Source organism: Rhipicephalus sanguineus, chromosome 5 (genome assembly GCF_013339695.2).
Source record: "Rhipicephalus sanguineus isolate Rsan-2018 chromosome 5, BIME_Rsan_1.4, whole genome shotgun sequence".
NCBI classification, from domain to species: Eukaryota; Metazoa; Arthropoda; class Arachnida; order Ixodida; family Ixodidae; genus Rhipicephalus; species Rhipicephalus sanguineus.
The window spans coordinates 188,801,617-188,821,938 of NC_051180.1; the positions used below are offsets into that span (position 1 = coordinate 188,801,617).

General features: G+C 46.9%; 1 protein-coding gene across 2 annotated transcripts in view; it reads right to left on the reverse strand.

Annotated features, from left to right (window-relative positions):
• Nucleotides 1-20,322, reverse strand: part of LOC119394531 (prohormone-3) — a 117,529-nt gene that overhangs the window by 68,171 nt on the left and 29,036 nt on the right. The window contains exon 2 of one of the 2 annotated variants that reach the window (XM_037661854.2): nt 4,858-5,002. In XM_037661854.2, coding sequence (XP_037517782.1) covers nt 4,858-5,002 — 145 coding nt within the window. The remainder of the gene's footprint in view (nt 1-4,857; nt 5,003-20,322) is intronic. The other variant, XM_049415810.1, reaches the window with a different exon arrangement.

The window sequence follows — 20,322 nt, forward strand, 5'->3', positions numbered from 1 at the left end:
CAAGTGCATGAAACAACAGCACATATATTTTGTGACTGCACAGTTTACGTGTCGCAACGTAATACGCTCGCTTCAACGTTGGCAGGAATCGGTGTGGCAACACTAAGTGAGACGGGTATTTTGTCAGCTATGTGCGACCAGACAAAGTCACCAACGGCTACCAAGGCTGTGATAGATTTTCTTAAGAGCACTGAACTGGACACAAGACTATAGCGAAACCACTATGTCATGTGGTTATTCTATTATTGCATATACGCATCTCTTTCATCTCCCCATCATCACCCCTCATCACTCCTTTTTTCCCCTTTCCCTTTTCCCCTGTGCAGAGTAGCAGGCTAACGCGCAGTCGCTCAGGCCGACCTCTCTGCCTTCAAATAAACTCTCTCTCTAAGTGAAACAATGAACCGGTTTAGACTGATAAAGTGTGCTCTAAGAAGTCGAATGTCATTAATTTCACCATAAATTTATTAAGAGAGAAGAAAGTCAAGGCCGAAGTTCCATTTCTCAATTTCGCACCGAAATCTCCGCGCGTGACGTCACGAATTTCAAACTGTATTTAGGGAATTTTGGGGACATTGGCTCAACGAAATTTCCTGAAACTTAGTATGTTAAGTATATGGCCCCCTCATATAGGCAATGCCCTCTACAACAGGCAATGTCCTCTATATAGGCTATGCCCTCTACAACGTAACTAAACGCACTTGACCCTCACGTGAGGAGGAGGAGGAGGAATAAACTTTTATTGAGACCAGCGATTTGTTTGGCTGGGCCCAGGCCTCCCACGTGGGGACGTCGAGGTCTTGCCTCTCCGCCGCCTCGCGGGCCTGCTGGGTCACCCAACGTGAATATTAAAAATTTTGCATAATTGATCTTAGTTAATTATAACCCGTTAACCGAAATATAAAATACGCTAACGAGTGCCACGTGACGTCCAATCATATGTTGTTGGTTTCATTCAGTTAAGGTTAACCGCTTTTTTTTTTAATATTTGGTCCTATATATCTTAGAAGAACTTCTTGTTGGGCGAGTTGGTGCATGACTTATTTGACTTTGAACTTCTCTCATGATGCGTATTTCACTTAGATGTTGAGGTCAGAAATAGAAAATTCAGTGCCTATGGAAACTAGCAATAAATGGCTCGTGGGTATGCTCATGAGAAAAACGGAGTACTTGGTATCATAATGGTTCTCTAATCCCTATACCTTTAAGATGTTTGCTTATATTTTCCATTATTATAGTGCAAACTCAATTTCTTGCGCAGGTTTTGCTTGACATGAGGTGGGCATGATTTGTTTGCTTTCTCTCCTTATCCACTAGCCTTGTGACGTTTGAAGGAGCTTACATAAGCTATTTCATGAAAGAATAAATCAGTTGATAGTTTGTGCTCTTTCTGTCTACATCGTTTTTCCTGTGTTCGTCCGAGCTTTGCGCAGATACCCTACAATTGGTCCTATATAGTCGCGTGAAGCACCCTGTATAAACGCGATGCAGGCGGCACCTCTAGAAGCTATGACAATTCAGTATGATGCATCTTTCACTTAGATGTTAAGGTCAGAAATAGAAAATTCAGTGCCTATGGAAACTAGCAATAAATGGCTCGTGGGTATGCTCATGAGAAAAACGGAGTACTTGGTATCATAATGGTTCTCGAATCCCTATACCTTTAAGATGTTTGCTTATATTTTCCATTATTATAATGCAAACTCAATTTCGTTATGTTACCAAGTTGTAAGCAGAAACTTTTGTTACAGTATACTCTATAGGTACGCCTAGATTATTTTATCTTTGTCCTCAACATCGCCTTGGCATAACAGTAAACTCAAGTGGAATGTAGATATGGGAACAGTAAGAATGACGCAGGCAATTAAACATAAGAACAAAGCAGAGAACGTGTTTTAGCAGCAGGCTACAAAAGATCTATTGCACTAAACAGACGGGAAAAAGCTATACAGATGCCTAGGTAATGTATGGGATGCAAACGGAGGACAGCAATGAAAGCGCTTGTGCTAACAATCAAATTATGGCTAAAAGAACTTGAATAATTTAGCAGGAACCACAAAGCTACAATACTCTAAGATATCTTCTGTTAGGTAAATGTCTGTTCTATTTCATCTAGCATTGGCACCGGTTGTGCGAGAGCTGTTAGTGTCTCATTTGCGTAGAAGTCAATACCATCGTATGTAAGTCAAACTTGTATCCACAATATCTTTCTAATCGCTGATGTGTGAAACCCACGATACGCAAAGCAACCCAATTCTTGTATTCTTCGGACTTCGTAACGAAGCACCACGCAAGAGAAACTTCGATAATCTCACTACAGCGACATCAGAATTTTCGCGAAAGACTCCGCGCGCATTGGAGCATGCAGCACAGTACAGTGGCTACGAGCAAGTATCATGGCACCGATACAGCTAAAAAGAAAAGAAAAAGGCCGAGAAAACGAAAGGTCCGATGCGCGCAGACGTTCGCGCACTTGTTTTTGTCGAGATTGCGCGAGCACCACCACATGACCACGTGACTCTGATCCACCCATAGGGACGGGCAAACCTCATCGCCTGCCCTCACTGTAGGCCTCTGGCGAAAAGACCAAAGACAGCACTTAGTTTTATTCTTAGTGCAAGTAGTATCAGCTTCAGAAGCGGAGTTCAGCCCAGCCAACGTTAATTGTTTAACACGGTGGTGTTGCTATAGTAGTATCTTTATATTAAGATACATGATACAATTTTAATGTATCGGAAATACAGATACAAGATACCCGAAGAGTATCTAAGATAGTATCTGAGATGCATGTATCTTCGATACTGCCCAGCACTCTGAGCGACCACCACGCCTTGTGTTGGCAGGGACCGGCGGCAGGTTATCTTTTCGTCCTCTTTAGTTTCTTCACATTTATATTCTAATTACTACAAATAACACCCCCTATACTTTCCTTGGCATTGCTGTCTGTTAGTTCTCAATAATATTGTGTCTAACAAAGAAAAACGAGCCCTTAAAAGTAATCTTCTTTCCTTCTTTAGGCTTGCGTAATATATCCTGAGTGGAGATGTGATGCAAAACGGTAAGTTGGGCGAGTAAGGTGGATATTTGGGCAAGTTGGTAAATCTTCATCTTAACACAGCGCACACACACGAACACAGAAGAATAAGGAAGCGACGACACGAGCGCTGACTATCAACTGAAATTTTTTATTCACCACACACATATAAATATACACATTGAAGGGTCACATGATGAAACATATGCGTATCAGTTTACACTTTTATGAAGGGGGGAGAGGGGTGTATTAGTCAGGCCTCAATTAATCTCCTGGAAAAGGAGATTAGCTTTTTAGATGCCACTTAAGGAAGTGTGATATCTTGTTCTGCCTAACTCGCGCCTAATGTCATAAAAGTGTAAACTGATACGCATATGTTTCATTATGTGACCCTTCAATGCGTATATTTATATGTGTGTGGTGAATAAAAAATGTCAGTTGATAGTCAGCGCTCGTGTCGTCGTTTCCTTATTCTTCTGTGTTTGTGTGTGTGCGCTGTGTTAAGATGAAGTTGGGCGAGTCTCCACCAAAATGAAGCAATGATGCTAGAAACCGAAAATAGGGTTCGGTAGGTGCTTCGCTTCACCCATGTGGGGGAAGAGTTCATTGTGCACCATGTTCTGAAATAGTATCCCAGCAAACGACGTGAACGAGATGGGACGGAGGTTCTGTACTGGTCATTCAATTCTGAGTAATGCCGCAAGGGATAAGAAAGGGAAAAAGTGAAGCCGCAGTGGTAGCCCAGTGATTAAGATAGTCGGCTCCTGACCTGAAAGACGCGAGTTCGATCCCCGCCACGGCAGTCGCATTTTGGTTGAGGTATGCTGGAGGCCATTGTGCTGCGCGATGTCAGTGCACGTTAAAGAACCATGGTTGGTCGAAATTATTTGGAGCCTTCCCCAACGGCATCTCATAAACTGAATCGCTTTGGAACGTTAAACTTTATAAAAGAGCTAACCAAACAAAAGGCAAAATCGCCAGCCAGCCGTTTGTAGAAGAAAGCTGCAAGAAAATCTGTGTAGATTTCTTAGAAAGGAAACTTTCCTACTTAAAGAAAAACTTGTGGTCCGGGAACTGTACCCGAGGCCAGCGTGCTTGCGGAACGGTCGCTCTACCAAATGAGTTAACCAGGAGGCTGGTGCTTGGCAGCCCGAGAACGAATTAGCTAACTCGAAACACATTGACACACAATATGGCAAATCAATATTGTGTCATCCCACAAGGTGGTGAAGGAAAAATCATCGTTCATCCGTGTGTTCAGCAAAGCTAACAGCTTGAAGTTTATACAATATTCTCGGAAAGAAAATCTTGGCTGGCGAAAATATTTTCCTGGTCAGCTCAATTTTTATACAAAAGGAACTGCGGAAGCTAAAAATATATAATCATGACAATCTGCGCAGAGGTGCGCACCAAGGAATTAACCATACTTTAGCAGAGTTGGGCAAGTAGCGCAACAATGCCGTACATTGAGCAGGTGATTTGTACGCACAGGCGACGGAGTCCATTCATTCAGATGGGACTATTGATCACAAGTTGCGTCCAACAAGCTACGAAGTGAGTGACGGATCAATCACCTATAATTTTAAAGTGTACGGGGTAGGGCTCCAGGTGATGGCTATTTCAGGCGACAAGATGTCTCCTAAGGCTTCTGAAAGTATCAATTAGCTTACTTTTTCACGTGTAGATATAGCAGTCCCCACTGTGAGATATTTCCTAGTCAACTGCGCTAGCATTTGTAATATTTGTTGATTCCCATTATCTGCTAGTGCCAGCTACGCCACTCGTGCCACTGCGAAAACCAAATAGTAAAGTTCCAAGCGTACCTTTGGATCCGTCAACGTCGACGCAAACAGAGCCACGGCAGCACTGGTCGTTTGCCACGCACTTGCGGCCGAAGCAGCCCAGCTCGTCCTCCTCCGACAGCCCTGTGTCCAGCAGAACCTCTCCGCCGCCTTTCTTCTGCTCTGCCTGCGTCCGTGCACACATCGCTGTTTAAAGGGATACTGATACGAAATTCCGCTGCCTAGATGGCCGGTGGAATCGATTCCCGTGAACATGCGTATATTACCTGCAAAATATCGACAGCGACTATAGCTTGGAAGGTATTTCATATGAATTTTAAAGTTCGCGTGCACTATCCAGCGCTATACGGCGCACCTCGCGACACTGACACCCTTGAAAGCGTCTCGAAGGCGACCCCTTACTTGCCCGACGTCACCACTGCGGCCGATCTCCGAGATGCCCAGCTAAATAATGACGTCATAGTCGCCATTGCGCTTTTGCCGCGCTTACGCCAGCAGGCTACTATTCGGCGGCTCCTCGCGAGTCCGTGCCCGCGACGAACGTGTGGAAGCCTCATTAAACTGTTGCTAGTCCAAGCGTGCGTGCTCTGTAAAACTTCTTGTGTACGTGTCTTTAAAAGCTGGGTTCGTCGATTTTCCAAGCTATGTACCAACAGGCCCAACGCCAGACTCTTCTCAAGAAAGTCTTTGCCACCAGGTGACGATGATGACGGTGACGGCCACGACATCGCATTGCACATGCATGCCGCATGCGAAAGACCATGCAGACAGAAATGTGACGCGGAAGCGCGTCACATTTCTGTGTGCCTTTTCACACGCTACATGGCGTTAGTTGCAGACGGCAGCTTGTCATTCTCACTGCTATCCCAAACCGAAACTGCGACTGGCGGGTAATAAACAGACTAACTAATTATCTGTCGCGCGCTGCAACAGTCGATGTGCCGTGTTATGACTAATAGTCCTCCAGTAACATATTGCAGCGAAAAAACGCCATACCAAAATGTTTGTGTCAGTACTTCTTTAATGTCGCACAATATGTTTTTTTTTTTAACTTGAAATTCGGCGAGACGGTGAAAAGCGCCCGTCCTGTCTCTCTCGTTCTGGTGAACTGTAATTTTTTGCGCGCGAAATTTCCCATTAATATGTTTTCGACGCCAACTAGAAACGAAAGTTTCCTTATTCATTCATGCATTACCAGCATTAAACATGGATGCATGTATTTACTAGATCTCGTTTACGTAATCGCATCTATCCTATGGAAACAAATTCGGCAGATCCCACGTACCTTGGGAATCGATGTTATGCGAAGCATGCGGAAGGACGGTGACTTCATCAAGACTTCTGTTTGGGTGAGTTGGTTCATTGTAAAGCGAAGGGGTAACAGCGCGAACACACATCCACAAAGAGAGACGACACAGACACACAAGAGCTGGACACTCAGCGCTTGTGTGTCCGTGTCGTCTCTCTTCGCGATGTTTCTCTTCCCTTCGCTGGAGGGATGGTGACTGTGGTGTTTTTTTAATTGAGCGAAGTGTTACGAAATGACGCTAAAGATATGTACAAATGTTGTACGCACAGACATGTTGAACAGTCACATAAGTTTTATATAACCAGTTGTTTACAGATGCGTAATGATGCCAACAGCAACGTGGGTACTACCAACACCAGAAGCGGTAAGCTGATATGTAGCGATTGTGCTTGCGAGGATGCTAGTCCTGGATAGTGCTAAGCAGACCAACACAAGTTCCCTGGATGGCGCTTAACTACAATTGATGTTAACCCGACGTGACGCCTGTATCATAGGAGTACATATGTAATGTTTATAATATTATATGGACAACAGTGCAACCAGAATTGACGTTTCACCTAATTACGCCTCCGTTGGGTCTTTTTCCAAAGCAGTTTCGAGAGCTGGCGTGGCTCTCTGGTAGAATACTTGATCACCACGCAGAATGCTTTCGTTCAATTCCTGCTGGGACCTTGATATTCATTCTTTGTAATCGTCGGGTCAGCGCTGCCGATGTCAGTTTTTCTTGACGCTCTCGCATTTAAATTACCAATGTCTATTCTCGCCGTTCCTGGGTAGATACCCACATACCCGCATACCGCGGCCTGTGGTATACGGGTATGTGCCACACGTGTTTGGAGGAAAGGGTTTGGCGACGTACGCGACGGTACACACCAGCCCGACATATTCGTCAAACCCTCTTACCCTCTCATACTAATTTTGGTCTACACCAAGATAAGAGCACCCAGACGTAGGCGCATAGATAGATAGATAGATAGATAGATAGATAGATAGATAGATAGATAGATAGATAGATAGATAGATAGATAGATAGATAGATAGATAGATAGATAGATAGATAGATAGATAGATAGATAGATAGATAGATAGATAGATAGATAGATAGATAGATAGATAGATAGATAGATAGATCAGCGCGTCTCGTTAATCAGCGTGTCGCCGCGTCACAAAATAGCAATCCATGGCGCTACGCCTCTGTTTGCCGGGAATTTTTGACGGTCATGCGCTGCGCAGCCAGTTACAGTGCCGGCATGGGCGCAGTGAGGACAGCCAGTCAAATCAGCAATGTTCGCACTAAAATGTCTTTTGGACCAGGGAAAGCTATTCTAGAAAAAATCCAGGATGACTTCAGGCGCAGGTGGCTGTTTTGGTCGCCGGTACACGACAGTACGAAGAAATTTCGGGCGAGGGGGGGGGGGGCTGTAGCCCGGTCAGCCACCCCTTGCCTACGCCATTGAATGTGTCATGTACAAATCGTGCCCTAAATGATACATAATTGGCTTTGAAAATAGAATCTGGCGGTTGCAGTAATAAAAGCATTCCAAAGAGTGATCAGAAGCATTGCCTTGGAGATTCGTTACTAGAACTACTTCGAGAAATCTGTTACTTTCGCGTGAATCAGGGCGCCACCTGTTTCATATTTTACACGTAGTATTAGTCAGACATTCCTTTTACATCTTTACTAAATTCATAGTGGTTTTTCATTCGTTTGTTCTCTCATTTTCGCTGTTTGTTGCGAACACCGCTAGGGTACGCTCCCTATTGTCGCGGTTGGTTTCGCTGTAGTTTCGCGTTTGCGGAAACCGGCGGCAAACCTACTATAGTGACACATTTTTCTTCTCGTTCGCCCGGCCCTTGTTCCGTGTGGAAGCTCCAGAACATCACTGTGGCATTCTAGATAATCAACAGAAGTAAGTGTACCTTTTGCTCGCCGCACGAGAGGGTTTTCCATGGAAAGATTAAAACCATCGGCGCCCCATCGCGTTCGCAAATACATCGCCGACTTTGATGCTGTACTTGAGCCGCATTTACGCTAGATCGCCTCGGAAAAATATAGTGAGAGCGAAATTAAGCCACCTTTCAGGACATATAACTCAGCTGTTCAAAGATAATGTTATGCATGCTAACGGGCAGGGTTCTGTTTGGTGTCACAGAAGTCTGGCAACTTGGGGCACACCACGGACGTTGGCAAAATACTGAGAAGCGCGAAGCGGCTCGTGGATTACGTGCGCCCCAGTGACACGGGCACAGACGCACGCCTGCCCCGAAGGGGCAGGTGCGCGGGCTAAACAGCGCGTGGCTGCGATAGCGGCCAGTAGCGCGTGACCGAGACCCTGCCATCCGGCCATTGAGCGTTAGCGAAATGGCCGCACTCGCGCAGCGAGGGCGAAGGCACGATTAGGTTACCGCGCCCGAAGGGCGCAGAGGGCCTACACTGAGCAACAGGGAAAAACTGCCGGCAACTTTGCACGCGTCCGTGCCAGCGTCCGTGGTGTGCCCGTGTCGTATCACTGGGGCGCACTGCCCCAAGTTGCCAGACTTCTGTGACACCAAACAGAACCCTGCCTGCTAACGAACCGTGTTGCGAAGCGTGTGACAGTGAAAGCGCGTGTTCCTCCACCGACAGGTAGTACATGCTAACGCAGACCGCACTTATCGTCGGTACTGAAGGTTTTGAAAACGCACAAATGCTTCGCAAGCTCGCCCTCGGACGTGTGAACGTTGTTAAAGGCACTGCGTGTGTCACTTATAATGCATTGTGCAGGTGGTATATATAACCATTTCGGCATCGCAGAAAGCGTCAAAACATATGCTTCGAAAGTGTTCCGATTTGTCATAATTTCTGAAAGACATAGGGTAAGCTGTTGCACGCACATGCTTGACTGACTTCATTCTGCCATTTGCGTGCAGGATGAAAATAAAATTCCGAGTATTGCCGAAAGCATGATACGATTGTGATACACACCGCTGTGGAGGAACTCGTTGATTTTTCTTACCCGGGATTCCGAAATATACCTCAACTGAAGCGCATTGTTTCGGCGATAGGAACTGTTCAACTGCACTTTCCTTGGGCTGTTACAAGTTTTCTACTGTTAACTAGGTTTTGCTGTTGTACTTGTGTGCACTTATGGTTGAAATTTCCAAAGTATCTTATTGTCGTACTCATATAAGTGCCTCAACTCACTTGGTAAAAATTTTTAGCACATAAGCAACACAAAGCCGAAAAAGGAGGGACAATGTGTGCACTAACTTTCAACAAAATGGTTTATTGCATATGAGGCACTAATAGACAATGGGATGGTGCCCTCAAGCTTCACCAAGGTGCCATGCAGAGAGATATGTCTTCTTCCATTTTATTTTAGCAAAATATACGGCATACTGTAATCACCTCGCGAACTACTCCATGTTCAAGAAAGTAAATGCTTTACTCGAGAAGGACAGTCGCGGAGTGCTAACGAAATTGGTACCCACTTTTGCAATTTTTGCAGCTTCTATTATCAACTTCGTCAGTTCAACTCTGTTAGCTGATAAAACCTTTGTGTTCTGAAAGAAAGGCTCCCACTCACATGCTCTGCATTGTAACGCCAGCCATCCATCGTTGCATTTGTTTACAAGATTACAATGCTCTCTTACAAATGCCATTGTATGTAGCGCAACTAGACGGGACAACAGAAAAGAACAGACGAACACTGTTGTCCTGTCTAGTTGCGCTACTTACGACAGTATTTACTATGTCGAGACACTATACCCAAAATTCAACTCTTTTAAAATGCTCTCTTAACCTATCATTCCTGCAGTGGCCCATTTCCCGACATACTGCATACCGCATAAAAGAGCTATCTGATAAATGACAGCTTCTCTGCATTGCACAAAATCCGTCCTATGTCGTTTCTTGCAGGCAGTCATCGTATTTGGTGCTTGACTGCTGATTCTGCAAATCAATTTCAGCTTGCATGGAGCTGAAAAAATTACCTTGCACATTAGCATGTGATGCCAACCTTTTTATTCTGTAGTTGAATAGCGCAACAACTCAACGGGACACACAGCACATTGCAAAGATTCACACACAACACGTCGCTCAAACAAAGGTGTTAGTCGCAGAGGGCCCGATTAAGAAGTACTACCGCTCCATTGCTCTAGTCAGCTGTTCCAACAGTGATGTCGCTCAAAAAGGAATAGCTGTTGTGCCACACTTGCACAAAATTTTGCACTACATAATAAGGTTGATGTCACTTGCTAATGTACAAATAGTTTTTCCACTCCATGAAAGCTGAAATCAATTTGCAGAATTAGCAGTCAAGCACCGAAGAAGACAACTGCTTGCCAGAAACAACATAGAATGCGGTTTGTGGAATGTGGAAAAGCTGTCGCTTATCAGATACCTCTTTCTGCAGTAAGCAGTATGTCGGGTAAACAAGCAGCTGCATGAATGATAGGTTAAGAGAGCACTGTAATCTTGTAAAGAAAGCCGATGATGGGTGGCTTGCATTGTACTGTAGAGGATGTGGGTGTGAAGCTTTCTTGCAGAACTCAAAGGTTTTATCAACCAAGAGAGCTTAACTAACGAGATTGATAATACTACAAGCTGCAAAAATTGGTACCACTTGTGTTAGCACTCTGTCCTTGTCCTTGTCGGATAAAGAATAGACTTTCTTGAATGTGCAGTAGTCTGTGAGATTATAAGGTTTATGTATACCTTCTAAAAGTGAAACGGAAAAAGACAAATCTCAGTGCATTGCTTCTTGGTGCAGTGTGAGTGCACCGGCATTGTGCAACTGTTAGCCTCGTGAATAAACCATTCTACTGAAAGTTAGTGCGCATGTTGTGTCTCTCAATTTTTGTTCTTGTGTAGGTTATGCGAAAGAATTCTTAGCATGTGCTACCAACTAGGGCGATTTTTCCTTAAACCAATGTCGCCCTCTGCTACAACATTCGTTGTCATTTAACCAAACTAGCCTCTTGGGGTTTTTTTTTTTTGTTATGCTGGTGCCGGTGCGTGCTTGACTGACACATTTTCTTGGTTCATCGTGCCTTTTGTGTGCAGGATGAAATCAGAATTCCAGGTATTTGCAAAACCACAATAACATTGACACACCACTGAGGAGGAACTCTAAATTTTGCCTACCCAAGATTGTTTAACATATCTAAATTTACTTCATTGAGACAAAGTAACCCGTTGAACTGCACCTGTTGGTGCTTACAAATGTTCGATGATTTAGCAAAGTATTGTTGCTGTGCGTGTGTGTTTGCCAAGACAGCCTTTCGATTTTTGTTGTGCTGATACATGCCTGCTTGATTGAGACACCTTCTACTTTACTGTGCCTTTTGCCTGCTCGTTCTTCGACGAAGTCATGAATTCCATTGCTCCAGCCTATGTCAAGTGACCAACATATTGTTTGTAATTGCTACAATAAAGGTTATGCATGACCAACAACATTTGTTGGCATTTCGCATTTACTTTTGGAAGCGCGGCATAACGCATTCCATAAAACACAAGTAATGAAAATGAGCATACATTAAAATGCTTATGTTGTCTTCAGCACAATTAATTAAGCCGATGTCATGCCTGAATAAACAGGATTAACTTATTCTTTGGCCAGAAGAACACCAATTTTGCTGAGATAAAAAATTCTTGAACACAGCGTCTCACTGGAGCCGTTTCGATAAGCGGACTTTTCTTCAAAACTGGAACTTGAAGACAAGTTGGTTTGTCAAAATGTTGGCTTCAGCAACAGGCTAGTCAATTCGTTGCATCATGCCAGCGTTTTGCAATCACGTTTTAGCCGTTCACTGTAAAGCGTTATAGGTAAAGGGATGCCTGCATAATATGGCATCAGATTTATTCGTGGAGCTTCTCTAGCCAGCAGAATTGATAATTCAAAAAAGACAGAAGTTCAAGCGAAGATGGACGCTTAAGGAGATGAGAAATTCTTCGACAAGGGGTGTCGCTGGAGTCAGCGCTTCGACAAGCAAACTTGTCTTCTTCTAAGGTGTGAATTGACAAGTCCGCTTGTCGAAATGGCTCCAGCGACATCCCGTGTGCAATAATTTCTTATCTCTTCAAGCTTCCATCTTCCCCTGAACTTCTGCCTTTTTTGAATTATCAATTCTGCTAGCTAGAGAAGCTCCAGAAATTAATCTGACGCCATATTACACAGGCATCCCTTTACCTATTACGCTTGACAGTGAACAGCCAAAACGTGATTGCAAAACGCTGGCATGATGCAACGAGTTGACTAGGGCAAGCTCCTCAACAAGCTGGTTTGCATGAAAAATAAATGTCTGAAAAAGCTCCTAAAAAGATCTAGCAAGAAGTTTTTAAGAATCCTTGCAAGCAGTTTTCTAGACTTCTAATAACGTGGCGTTAGCACAGCTACAGGAAGTTTTCAAGCTGCTTACGTCTAAATCACATCGCAACTAAACTTGTAACAAACTTTTGGACTTTCCTTTCTAGATGTTTATTAGAAGTTTTCTAGCTTTTCTTGTGTTTCGTAGATAGATAGATAGATAGATAGATAGATAGATAGATAGATAGATAGATAGATAGATAGATAGATAGATAGATAGATAGATAGATAGATAGATAGATAGATAGATAGATAGATAGATAGATAGATAGAAAAAATACACCATCTCCCGCTAAAGGGGACCATGAGGCGATGCGAAGCCGGAGCACTTGCACGATCGCGTTCCGTTGGCGTTCGTTGGGCATGCTACCGACCTCGCGTCGTGGAACGCGAAGAGGGACGCTACGCGCGTCGTATCTTCCATCTAGCCTGGCCGTTAATTCTCACAGGGCGAGCGGGGAACGCGGTCGACAGGCGGGCGAGAGGGGGGCAGCGTAGGAGAGGAGAGAGAAGGGGAGGGGACGCGCATGCGCTCGAGCTCATCGCGGCGTTGCGCAGGAGAATTTCGGCATGTCTAGCCCGCGTTTCAGAGGAAGAGTGGAAAGGGGGAGGGGAGAGGGGTATCGGAGAGGGGAAGGGGAGAGGGTGCGTGGAGAGGAGGTGTGTGGAGAGGGTATGCGCATGCGCAGTAAGGGTGGTCACGCCGCACACCACCACCACCACCACCACCGGATTGAGCTCCGCCATAAGATACTTCGCATCTAATAGAAATGCTCAAAGTGTCTTCTTAGGTTCGCTAAGAAATGCTTCGCATTTAAAAGCCTCGAATACAAAACAGTGGTGGTAATACAGCACAGACACCTTTCATATCACAGCCCCTTTGTGTAGTTAACTCACGGTACGATGCACAAACATGCCCAAACCAAAGTACTCCTCAACCAAAAGATAGAAACGAAATGCAGCCATGACCTTGCACAGACGTCGGACTCGGGAGTTTCTCAAAACGTGTAGGGCCACCTGTCGGAGCGAGATGGAAGGATTTGAGCAGTGCCACGGCCGGGCTAGACCGCACGCTCGCTTCTTTCCTTACGGCCTTCTCACCCGTCGCGAAAGCAATGGGAGAGTTTCTGAGTATGTTTCGCCGCCCGTTGACGGTAGGGGCGCTGCGACCCTGACCTTGCATCTCCTGCGCCGCACGGCACAAGAGTGTTGCTCGATGTGAAACCGCGGAATGGGGGTTCTCGACGGAGAGGGGGGAGGAGGATTATTCAAGAAGTCGGGGGTAGAGGGAGGATCGCCTCCTTTAAAAAAAATTCGGCAGATCCCTCGTACCGTGAGAGTCGATGTTAGGCGAAGCATGCGGCGGGAAGGTGACTGTGGCGTAATTTTGCAGCGTTAGCTACACTGGCCTAGACGAGCCAGTTTCGCGTGGATCCTTAAGAGCCGTGCTGCGCATGCACAAGGATCAGTGATGTCACGCACCGGAGCCGGCAGCTCCCGTGCACTCCGCCGCCGCCGGTCTGCGCTTTCCAGAGGCGTGACGTCGTAGCCTTGGCAGACGTATTGGCGCCGGCGCGTGCGCAGCTATTCACCTTCGCTGTGCAGTCGCTGTCTGACACTTAGCTGGAGCCGCTTGATAGCACCTCTGACTGGCGTTTGCCAGCGTCGTATAGCTACAAAATGACGCCAAGGATTTCTATAAATTTTATACGCACGCATATTTGTTGAAGAGCCGCATATATGTCATATAACCAGTTGTTGACAGTTGGGTAACGCTGCCAACGGCAATGTGGGTATTACCAACACTAGAAGCAGTAAGCTGATATGTACTGCTTGTCCTTATGATGGAGAACGTACGCACGTTTCACGAACCCATGTGCATGTGTGGAAGAGGTTCCTGACAGTTCTTAAACAACAAGGTCATCATCACCGCCGTCAGTGAGCACCAACAGCTGGTCGTGACTTGTTATTGGAACCGGTTGTGATCGCAGTGACGAGGGCTCCATGTGTAGTGAAGTATGAGGTATAGTGCAGCTGTTGGAAATCGTTGATGCCTCGGTTATTTCGTCGACAAATTGTCTGTCGGTAGAGCCGGCGACATGTCGGAACCTGAAGTCGCCCTTCGCGTTGGTGAGGTATAGGCCGTCGAGGCTGGTAGTCGTGGATAGTGCTACGCATACCAACATCAGTGGATGGCGCTTGTCGTATTCGTAGACTACCTCGGCGTATGTGGCCTACGTAGCCTAGTCTACAAAGCGGCTGTCAGTCAATCTGGCATCATCCTCGGTCAGCATGAGGCCGTCGCCCTGCCTCGTAAGAAATGAAGAGGACACTGCTCCGATCTGGCGGACTGACTGGACTTTACGGTGCGATGATGTGAATGTCATACGTACCTTTCGTTAATGTATTCCTCCGGGGGATCGAGCAATGCTTCAATATAGCTTGCTGAACCATAGGAATACAAATGTAATGTTTATTATACTGCTATAAAAGCAGAGCCAGCACTGGAACCACAGACGTTAATCTGATATGCCGCTTGTATCGTAGGAGTACATATGTAGTTTTTTATTGCTTTCTTGCAAAAATAGATAGCCAGCACCCTAACCACAAGTGACGTTGCACCGGCGTTACGCCTGCATAGGCTGTTTTTCCAAACAAGTTTGTATGCCTGGCGTGGCTCTGTGGTAGAATACCTGATTGCCACGCAGAATGCTTGGGTTCGATTCCTGCTGGGATCCTAATTTTCATTCTTTCCATTCTTCGGGTCAACGCTGCCGATCTCGCATTTTCGTAAAGCTCTCTCATTTAAATTACCAATGTCTATTCTCGCCGTTCTTGGGTAGATATAAACGGTCAATCACCTGTGGCGCATACCCGTACGCAGCGGCCCGTAGTAAACGGGTATGTGCCACACGTGTCTGGAGGAAAGGGTTTGACGACGTACGCGACAGGATTTTCGCGTTATTCATGTCATGACCCGACAGTCATATTCGTCAAATCGTCTTACCCTCCCATGAAAGTTTTGGTCCACACCAACTTAAGAAGGCGATCATGAGAGCGCCCAGACGTAGGCGGCTCGATAGATAGATAGATACGTAGATAAAAACGCTCAAAGTGGCAAAGGTGCGCTAAGAAATGCTTCGCATTTAAAAACTAATGATATCAGACGGCTCGCCGCATAATGTAGGTATGCATGTGCTCTAGGATAACACAAGCTGAAACTCAGTAAACTGCGGAAGAGTCGGCTAACGAGGCATAATGCAGAAGGCATAAAGCACTGGCATCGATCAGAGAGAGACAGATAAACAACGCTGCACCTGTTCTGCAAACAGAGAGTACCAAATACCTTTGGCCCTTGGTCTCGTTGGACAACGAGGCCGCAATTAAGAGATGTCGCTTACAGAAATTACGAGCACGCCTTCCCTTTGCTAGCTATTTTCTATTTCTTTATTTTTCCAAATACATTTGGAGTGGTTTTCAGGGCTAAAAGCTGCGGTCTGCAGCTTGACAGCTCTTTGAAACGCGTACGTGAGTTGTATCTCTAATGGTTGAAAATAACTGCGTATAGGGAGAAAGAAAGTAAAAAAACAAGAGAGGACTCTTGCTGCTGAATACCCCTTCGGACTGCACGCCCCGAGAGTGGTGGTGTGCATTGTCAAGGTGTTAACACCACGTGAAACATTAATTCCGGGGACCCCAAGCTCTTTTGCGTTCCTTTTGTTAGCGTCAGGATGGCTGGGCCGTAAAATAAGACACAATAGAACACGCAGCGCACGACACATAGGTAAAGGGGAAAAAGAAGTTTACATTTAATTATTAACAACTTGGTTACAACGCAAAACTCATAACACAAAGTCGCATACGCATATTCGCTCAAATCGCACCGCTAACAAGGCACAACCGCTCAAATCGCTCACACTTCGCAGCTTCTCCGTGTGTCTCGCCCTTCCCGCGCTTTTTGCTCTCGTTTTCCCGACCACAGGTCCGAGCACACAAACGCGCACGTTGACACAAACACGCACGCACGCACACACACACAAATGGTTCCACGAAGTCGGATGGTCGTGTTCTGGGCAGCTGGCGAGGACTCAATTCGACGCATTCAAGGAAACTTAATTGGCGCCGAATGCCGAGCCGGGCAAAAAGGCGCACAGTCGCGTTTCACCCCCTGTGCCAGCGGCACTGGTGTTGTCTCGAGCAATTCAAAGCCGTGCTCACAGTGGCGTACCAACTCGTTCGCGAGTGGGGGGCTGGCGTCGCTCACTATGTACCATGTGTGTGTGTATATATATATATATATATATATATATATATATATATATATATGGTGGGCTGCCGAAAGTGTGTCTGGTGGGCGGCACACACTGTTTCGGAGTGGCCGGACTCGGCCACGCTGGAACTTCACCAGGAAATTTGCCAAAGATAATTTCGGTGGCCGACACTGGCTATGTCGCTGTGGTCGTTCGCTATGCCGCTGTAGACGCTGGGGCTTGACTTGAACCTTTGCGGAACGACATGGACTGTGTCGCGGTTGTCTACGACGTCGGCCACGCTGCGATCTTGCAGGGAAATCTGTCTGATTCTCCCTTGGTGGACCTAGTTGGCAGTTTCGGGGTGGTTGAAGTTTTCTGACATGATGCGGCTTGGCAAGGAGTTTTCTCGGCGACGGTTCTGGCGGGCGGTTCTGACTGTATCGGCATGGTCGCACGTCCATCGCGCAACGCGGGCCTTTGCGCCACATTTTGGACAACAGGGTAGGAAATAGCGTATCTGGTGACGCAATATGCAGCACCGAACGCGGCCGCCTGCGCATTTTGCAGCTGGTCGAGGGACGTTTGGGTGTCCTACAAGACGTCTGCCTCAACGTGGGGTCAGGTTTCTGCGGTGACCTGCGACGTGGCTTGTGCTTTTGCAGCGTTGTCACTTTGGAGCTCCCTGACGTTCTCAAACTTGCAAGTCTTGAAGCCACGTTCGGTGCATTCGGGACGTCCTCGTCAGCAGCCTGCGTGGGCAGGTCCTCGATGAGAATGACCTGAGACGTGTCAGAGAGCTTGGTGTTGTCTGGAGAAACGTGTCTTGGCAAGTTGGGAACGCTCTCACGTTCGGCCAATGAACATGTCGCACGGAGATCCGCTTCCGTCTGGGCAGAGAGGACGTTGGCAGAATCCGCGGACAAGTATGTCTTATCAGGTAGTGATACATCCAGAACGACGCGGGCCGGTGCCTCGAAGTACTCAGGTGATGGCGAGCATGGGGGCAGCTTTTCTGATCGATAGGGATGCGAAATGCTCTCGGCCATTGGCGGGGATGTTCTGGCGTCGGATACCGAGGCAAAGTCCTTGACCTGCGGAGGAGGAGCAGGGCTGCTCCAGTAAGCGTCAAAATCTACGACGCGCACCGTCGATGGACTGCCAGGCAACATTGCAGCCTCAAGGTAGTGGCCCTCCAGAACTCCGTCCTCGGTGGAGGTCTTGGACGCACCGAAGGTACCGGGCATCAGGCCGAAGCAGCAATCAGGGCTGCGCTCCATCCTGCCCAGGACTGCTGTCTCACGCCTTCGTACCTGTGCCACGCCGCGGCACCTTCTCGAAAGGCGGTCTACCGCCATGAACCATTTCTGCGCCTCCGTCCAGGCTTCTCGAGCTCCTAGGGCGTTGACGGTCGCCACCCATTTTTCGGCGTCGTCGTGGAAGCCGTGGAACTCCGGAAGTACCAAGGTACCCTGGGGTGGTGACACGGCAGGCGCGAAACGGTATACTGTGTGCGCGAAGTCACCAAGTTGGATAGAGACCTGGCTGAGGGTAGACCGGAGGCTCTCTACGTTGCTCAGGTGAGCTGGCCTCGAGGTCTAGCGAGGTGGCTACATCCAACATGGCGTTGATGGCTGTCAGTGCCGGAATGATGGGAGGAAACAGCGCAGAGCTCGACGCTGTCAAGGCGTTGGCCGTGACGCGAAGTCGCGCACTGGTACGCCGCAGGTGCGCGGCGGTCTCCGGTGGCTCGCGTACGGAGACAGTAATGCCCGACCAGTAGGCGGTGGTGGTTGGGCCCACGACGGCGGGCTGCTGGTCCGGAGGAGCTCGTACCGCATCCCAAAGCGGCTCAGGTGCCGATGGAGCCCTGAATGAGAGGGTGTCGCCACGGGAAGCGTGAGCGGCATTCCCGGGCAACGGTAGGCCGTGCATTGTCGTGGCGGCGCCGATGTAAGCGTGCCCTTGAGCCACTGAGGAGGCCTGTACGCCGTCCTGGGATGGTCTGATGGGTAGCTATAGCAGTGGTTGGGCCATGGCGTCCATGACCGAGGAAGTGTGGACAGCGTTCCTAGGATGGAGAGCCGCGCTGCCGACGACGCGCGATGACAGGTGGCTTCAGGTGCAAGGTTCGGCTTGCGTTGTAGGCTGCGCCATTGTAGTGAACTCAGACACAGAGACAGCACCCGTTCCTGGGCCGGCTGTTCTATTCTGAACCTCCTCTTCCTCTCCTTCTACCCGCTCTACAGCCCACGCGCCAGAGCCCCAGTGTCGTTCTTGGTCATCACAATATATATATATATATATATATATATATATATATATATATATATATATATATATATATATATTTGACTTGAGGGGATTTTTTATAGTCATAGGGCTGATATCACATGACCTGCTTTGCATAGCTGTTTGTTTAAAATCAAGGAAGAATCTGCACAAACAGATTGTGCAGGCTGGGCCGCCCTATACCGCGACAACACGGCAGTGTTTAGTAACATCTTGGAAATATTACCGTGAAGTTTAAAAAGTACACCCAAATTTAACCTGATCATCTGAGCATTCCATCAGCAAGCTTCCCAGTCTTAGTTTGGCGTTTTAGATACGATCAGTATGAAGAACCTGCTATGACTCTAGTACCTTAAATTCTCACTTATTAGACAAAACATGTGGCTGACAAAGCAAGGTACTTCGCAGAAGTCTTCAGCATAAGCGGAGTGCCAATAGGGGATGGATGGATGGATGGATGGATGGATGGATGGATGGATGGATGGATGCAGGGGCGTAGCCAGAAATTTTTTTCGGGGGGGTTCAACCATACTTTATGTATGTTCGTGGGTGCGTTTGTATGTGTGCGTGTATATATACACAAGCAAAACTGAAAAATTTCGGGGGGGGGGGGGTTCCTTGGCTACGCCCCTGGATGGATGGATGAATGGATGCTATGAGCGTCCCCTTTATAACGGGGCGGTGACAAGTGTGCCACCAGGCTCGACAAAAAAAAACCATTTACTCTTGTTTTTCTTCGTGTTGGCCTAGTGTCTTTACTTCAATTAAAACTATCTTACTCCAGAGAAAAAAAACTTAAGTTTTCAGCTCCGTTCTCTGCCCTTTACGGCAGAATGTCCCTATTTTTTTCCAATATTTATTTTTGTCCTTTCTCTCTAATTTTCTGCCACCAATACTCTAACCGTCTCTTATTTCATTCGTGGGTGTGTTCAGCTTTCCATTGTCTCTAATACCCAAGGCGTCGTGTAGGCTCGTGCCCAAACGTACACCTCGGTGGATGTCTCCACATTTAATCAGAACATGCTCCGCCGTTTCCTTATCTTCCCCTCAGCACGTGCATTGTTCTTCTTCTTTACTGAATCTCGCTTTATAACTACCCGTTCTAAGGCAACCCGATCTCGCTTCAAACAGTAAAGCGCTTCCCCTTGAATTGTCGTAAAATGCCTCCCTCCTTATTTCATTTTTGCCCTTTCGGTAGTTACTCAAAGCCAGTTTTTTCTCCATAGCTGTCGTCCAGTAAATCCTCTCAACCTCTCTGACTTTTCGCTTAACGCTCTTTGTTGGCATA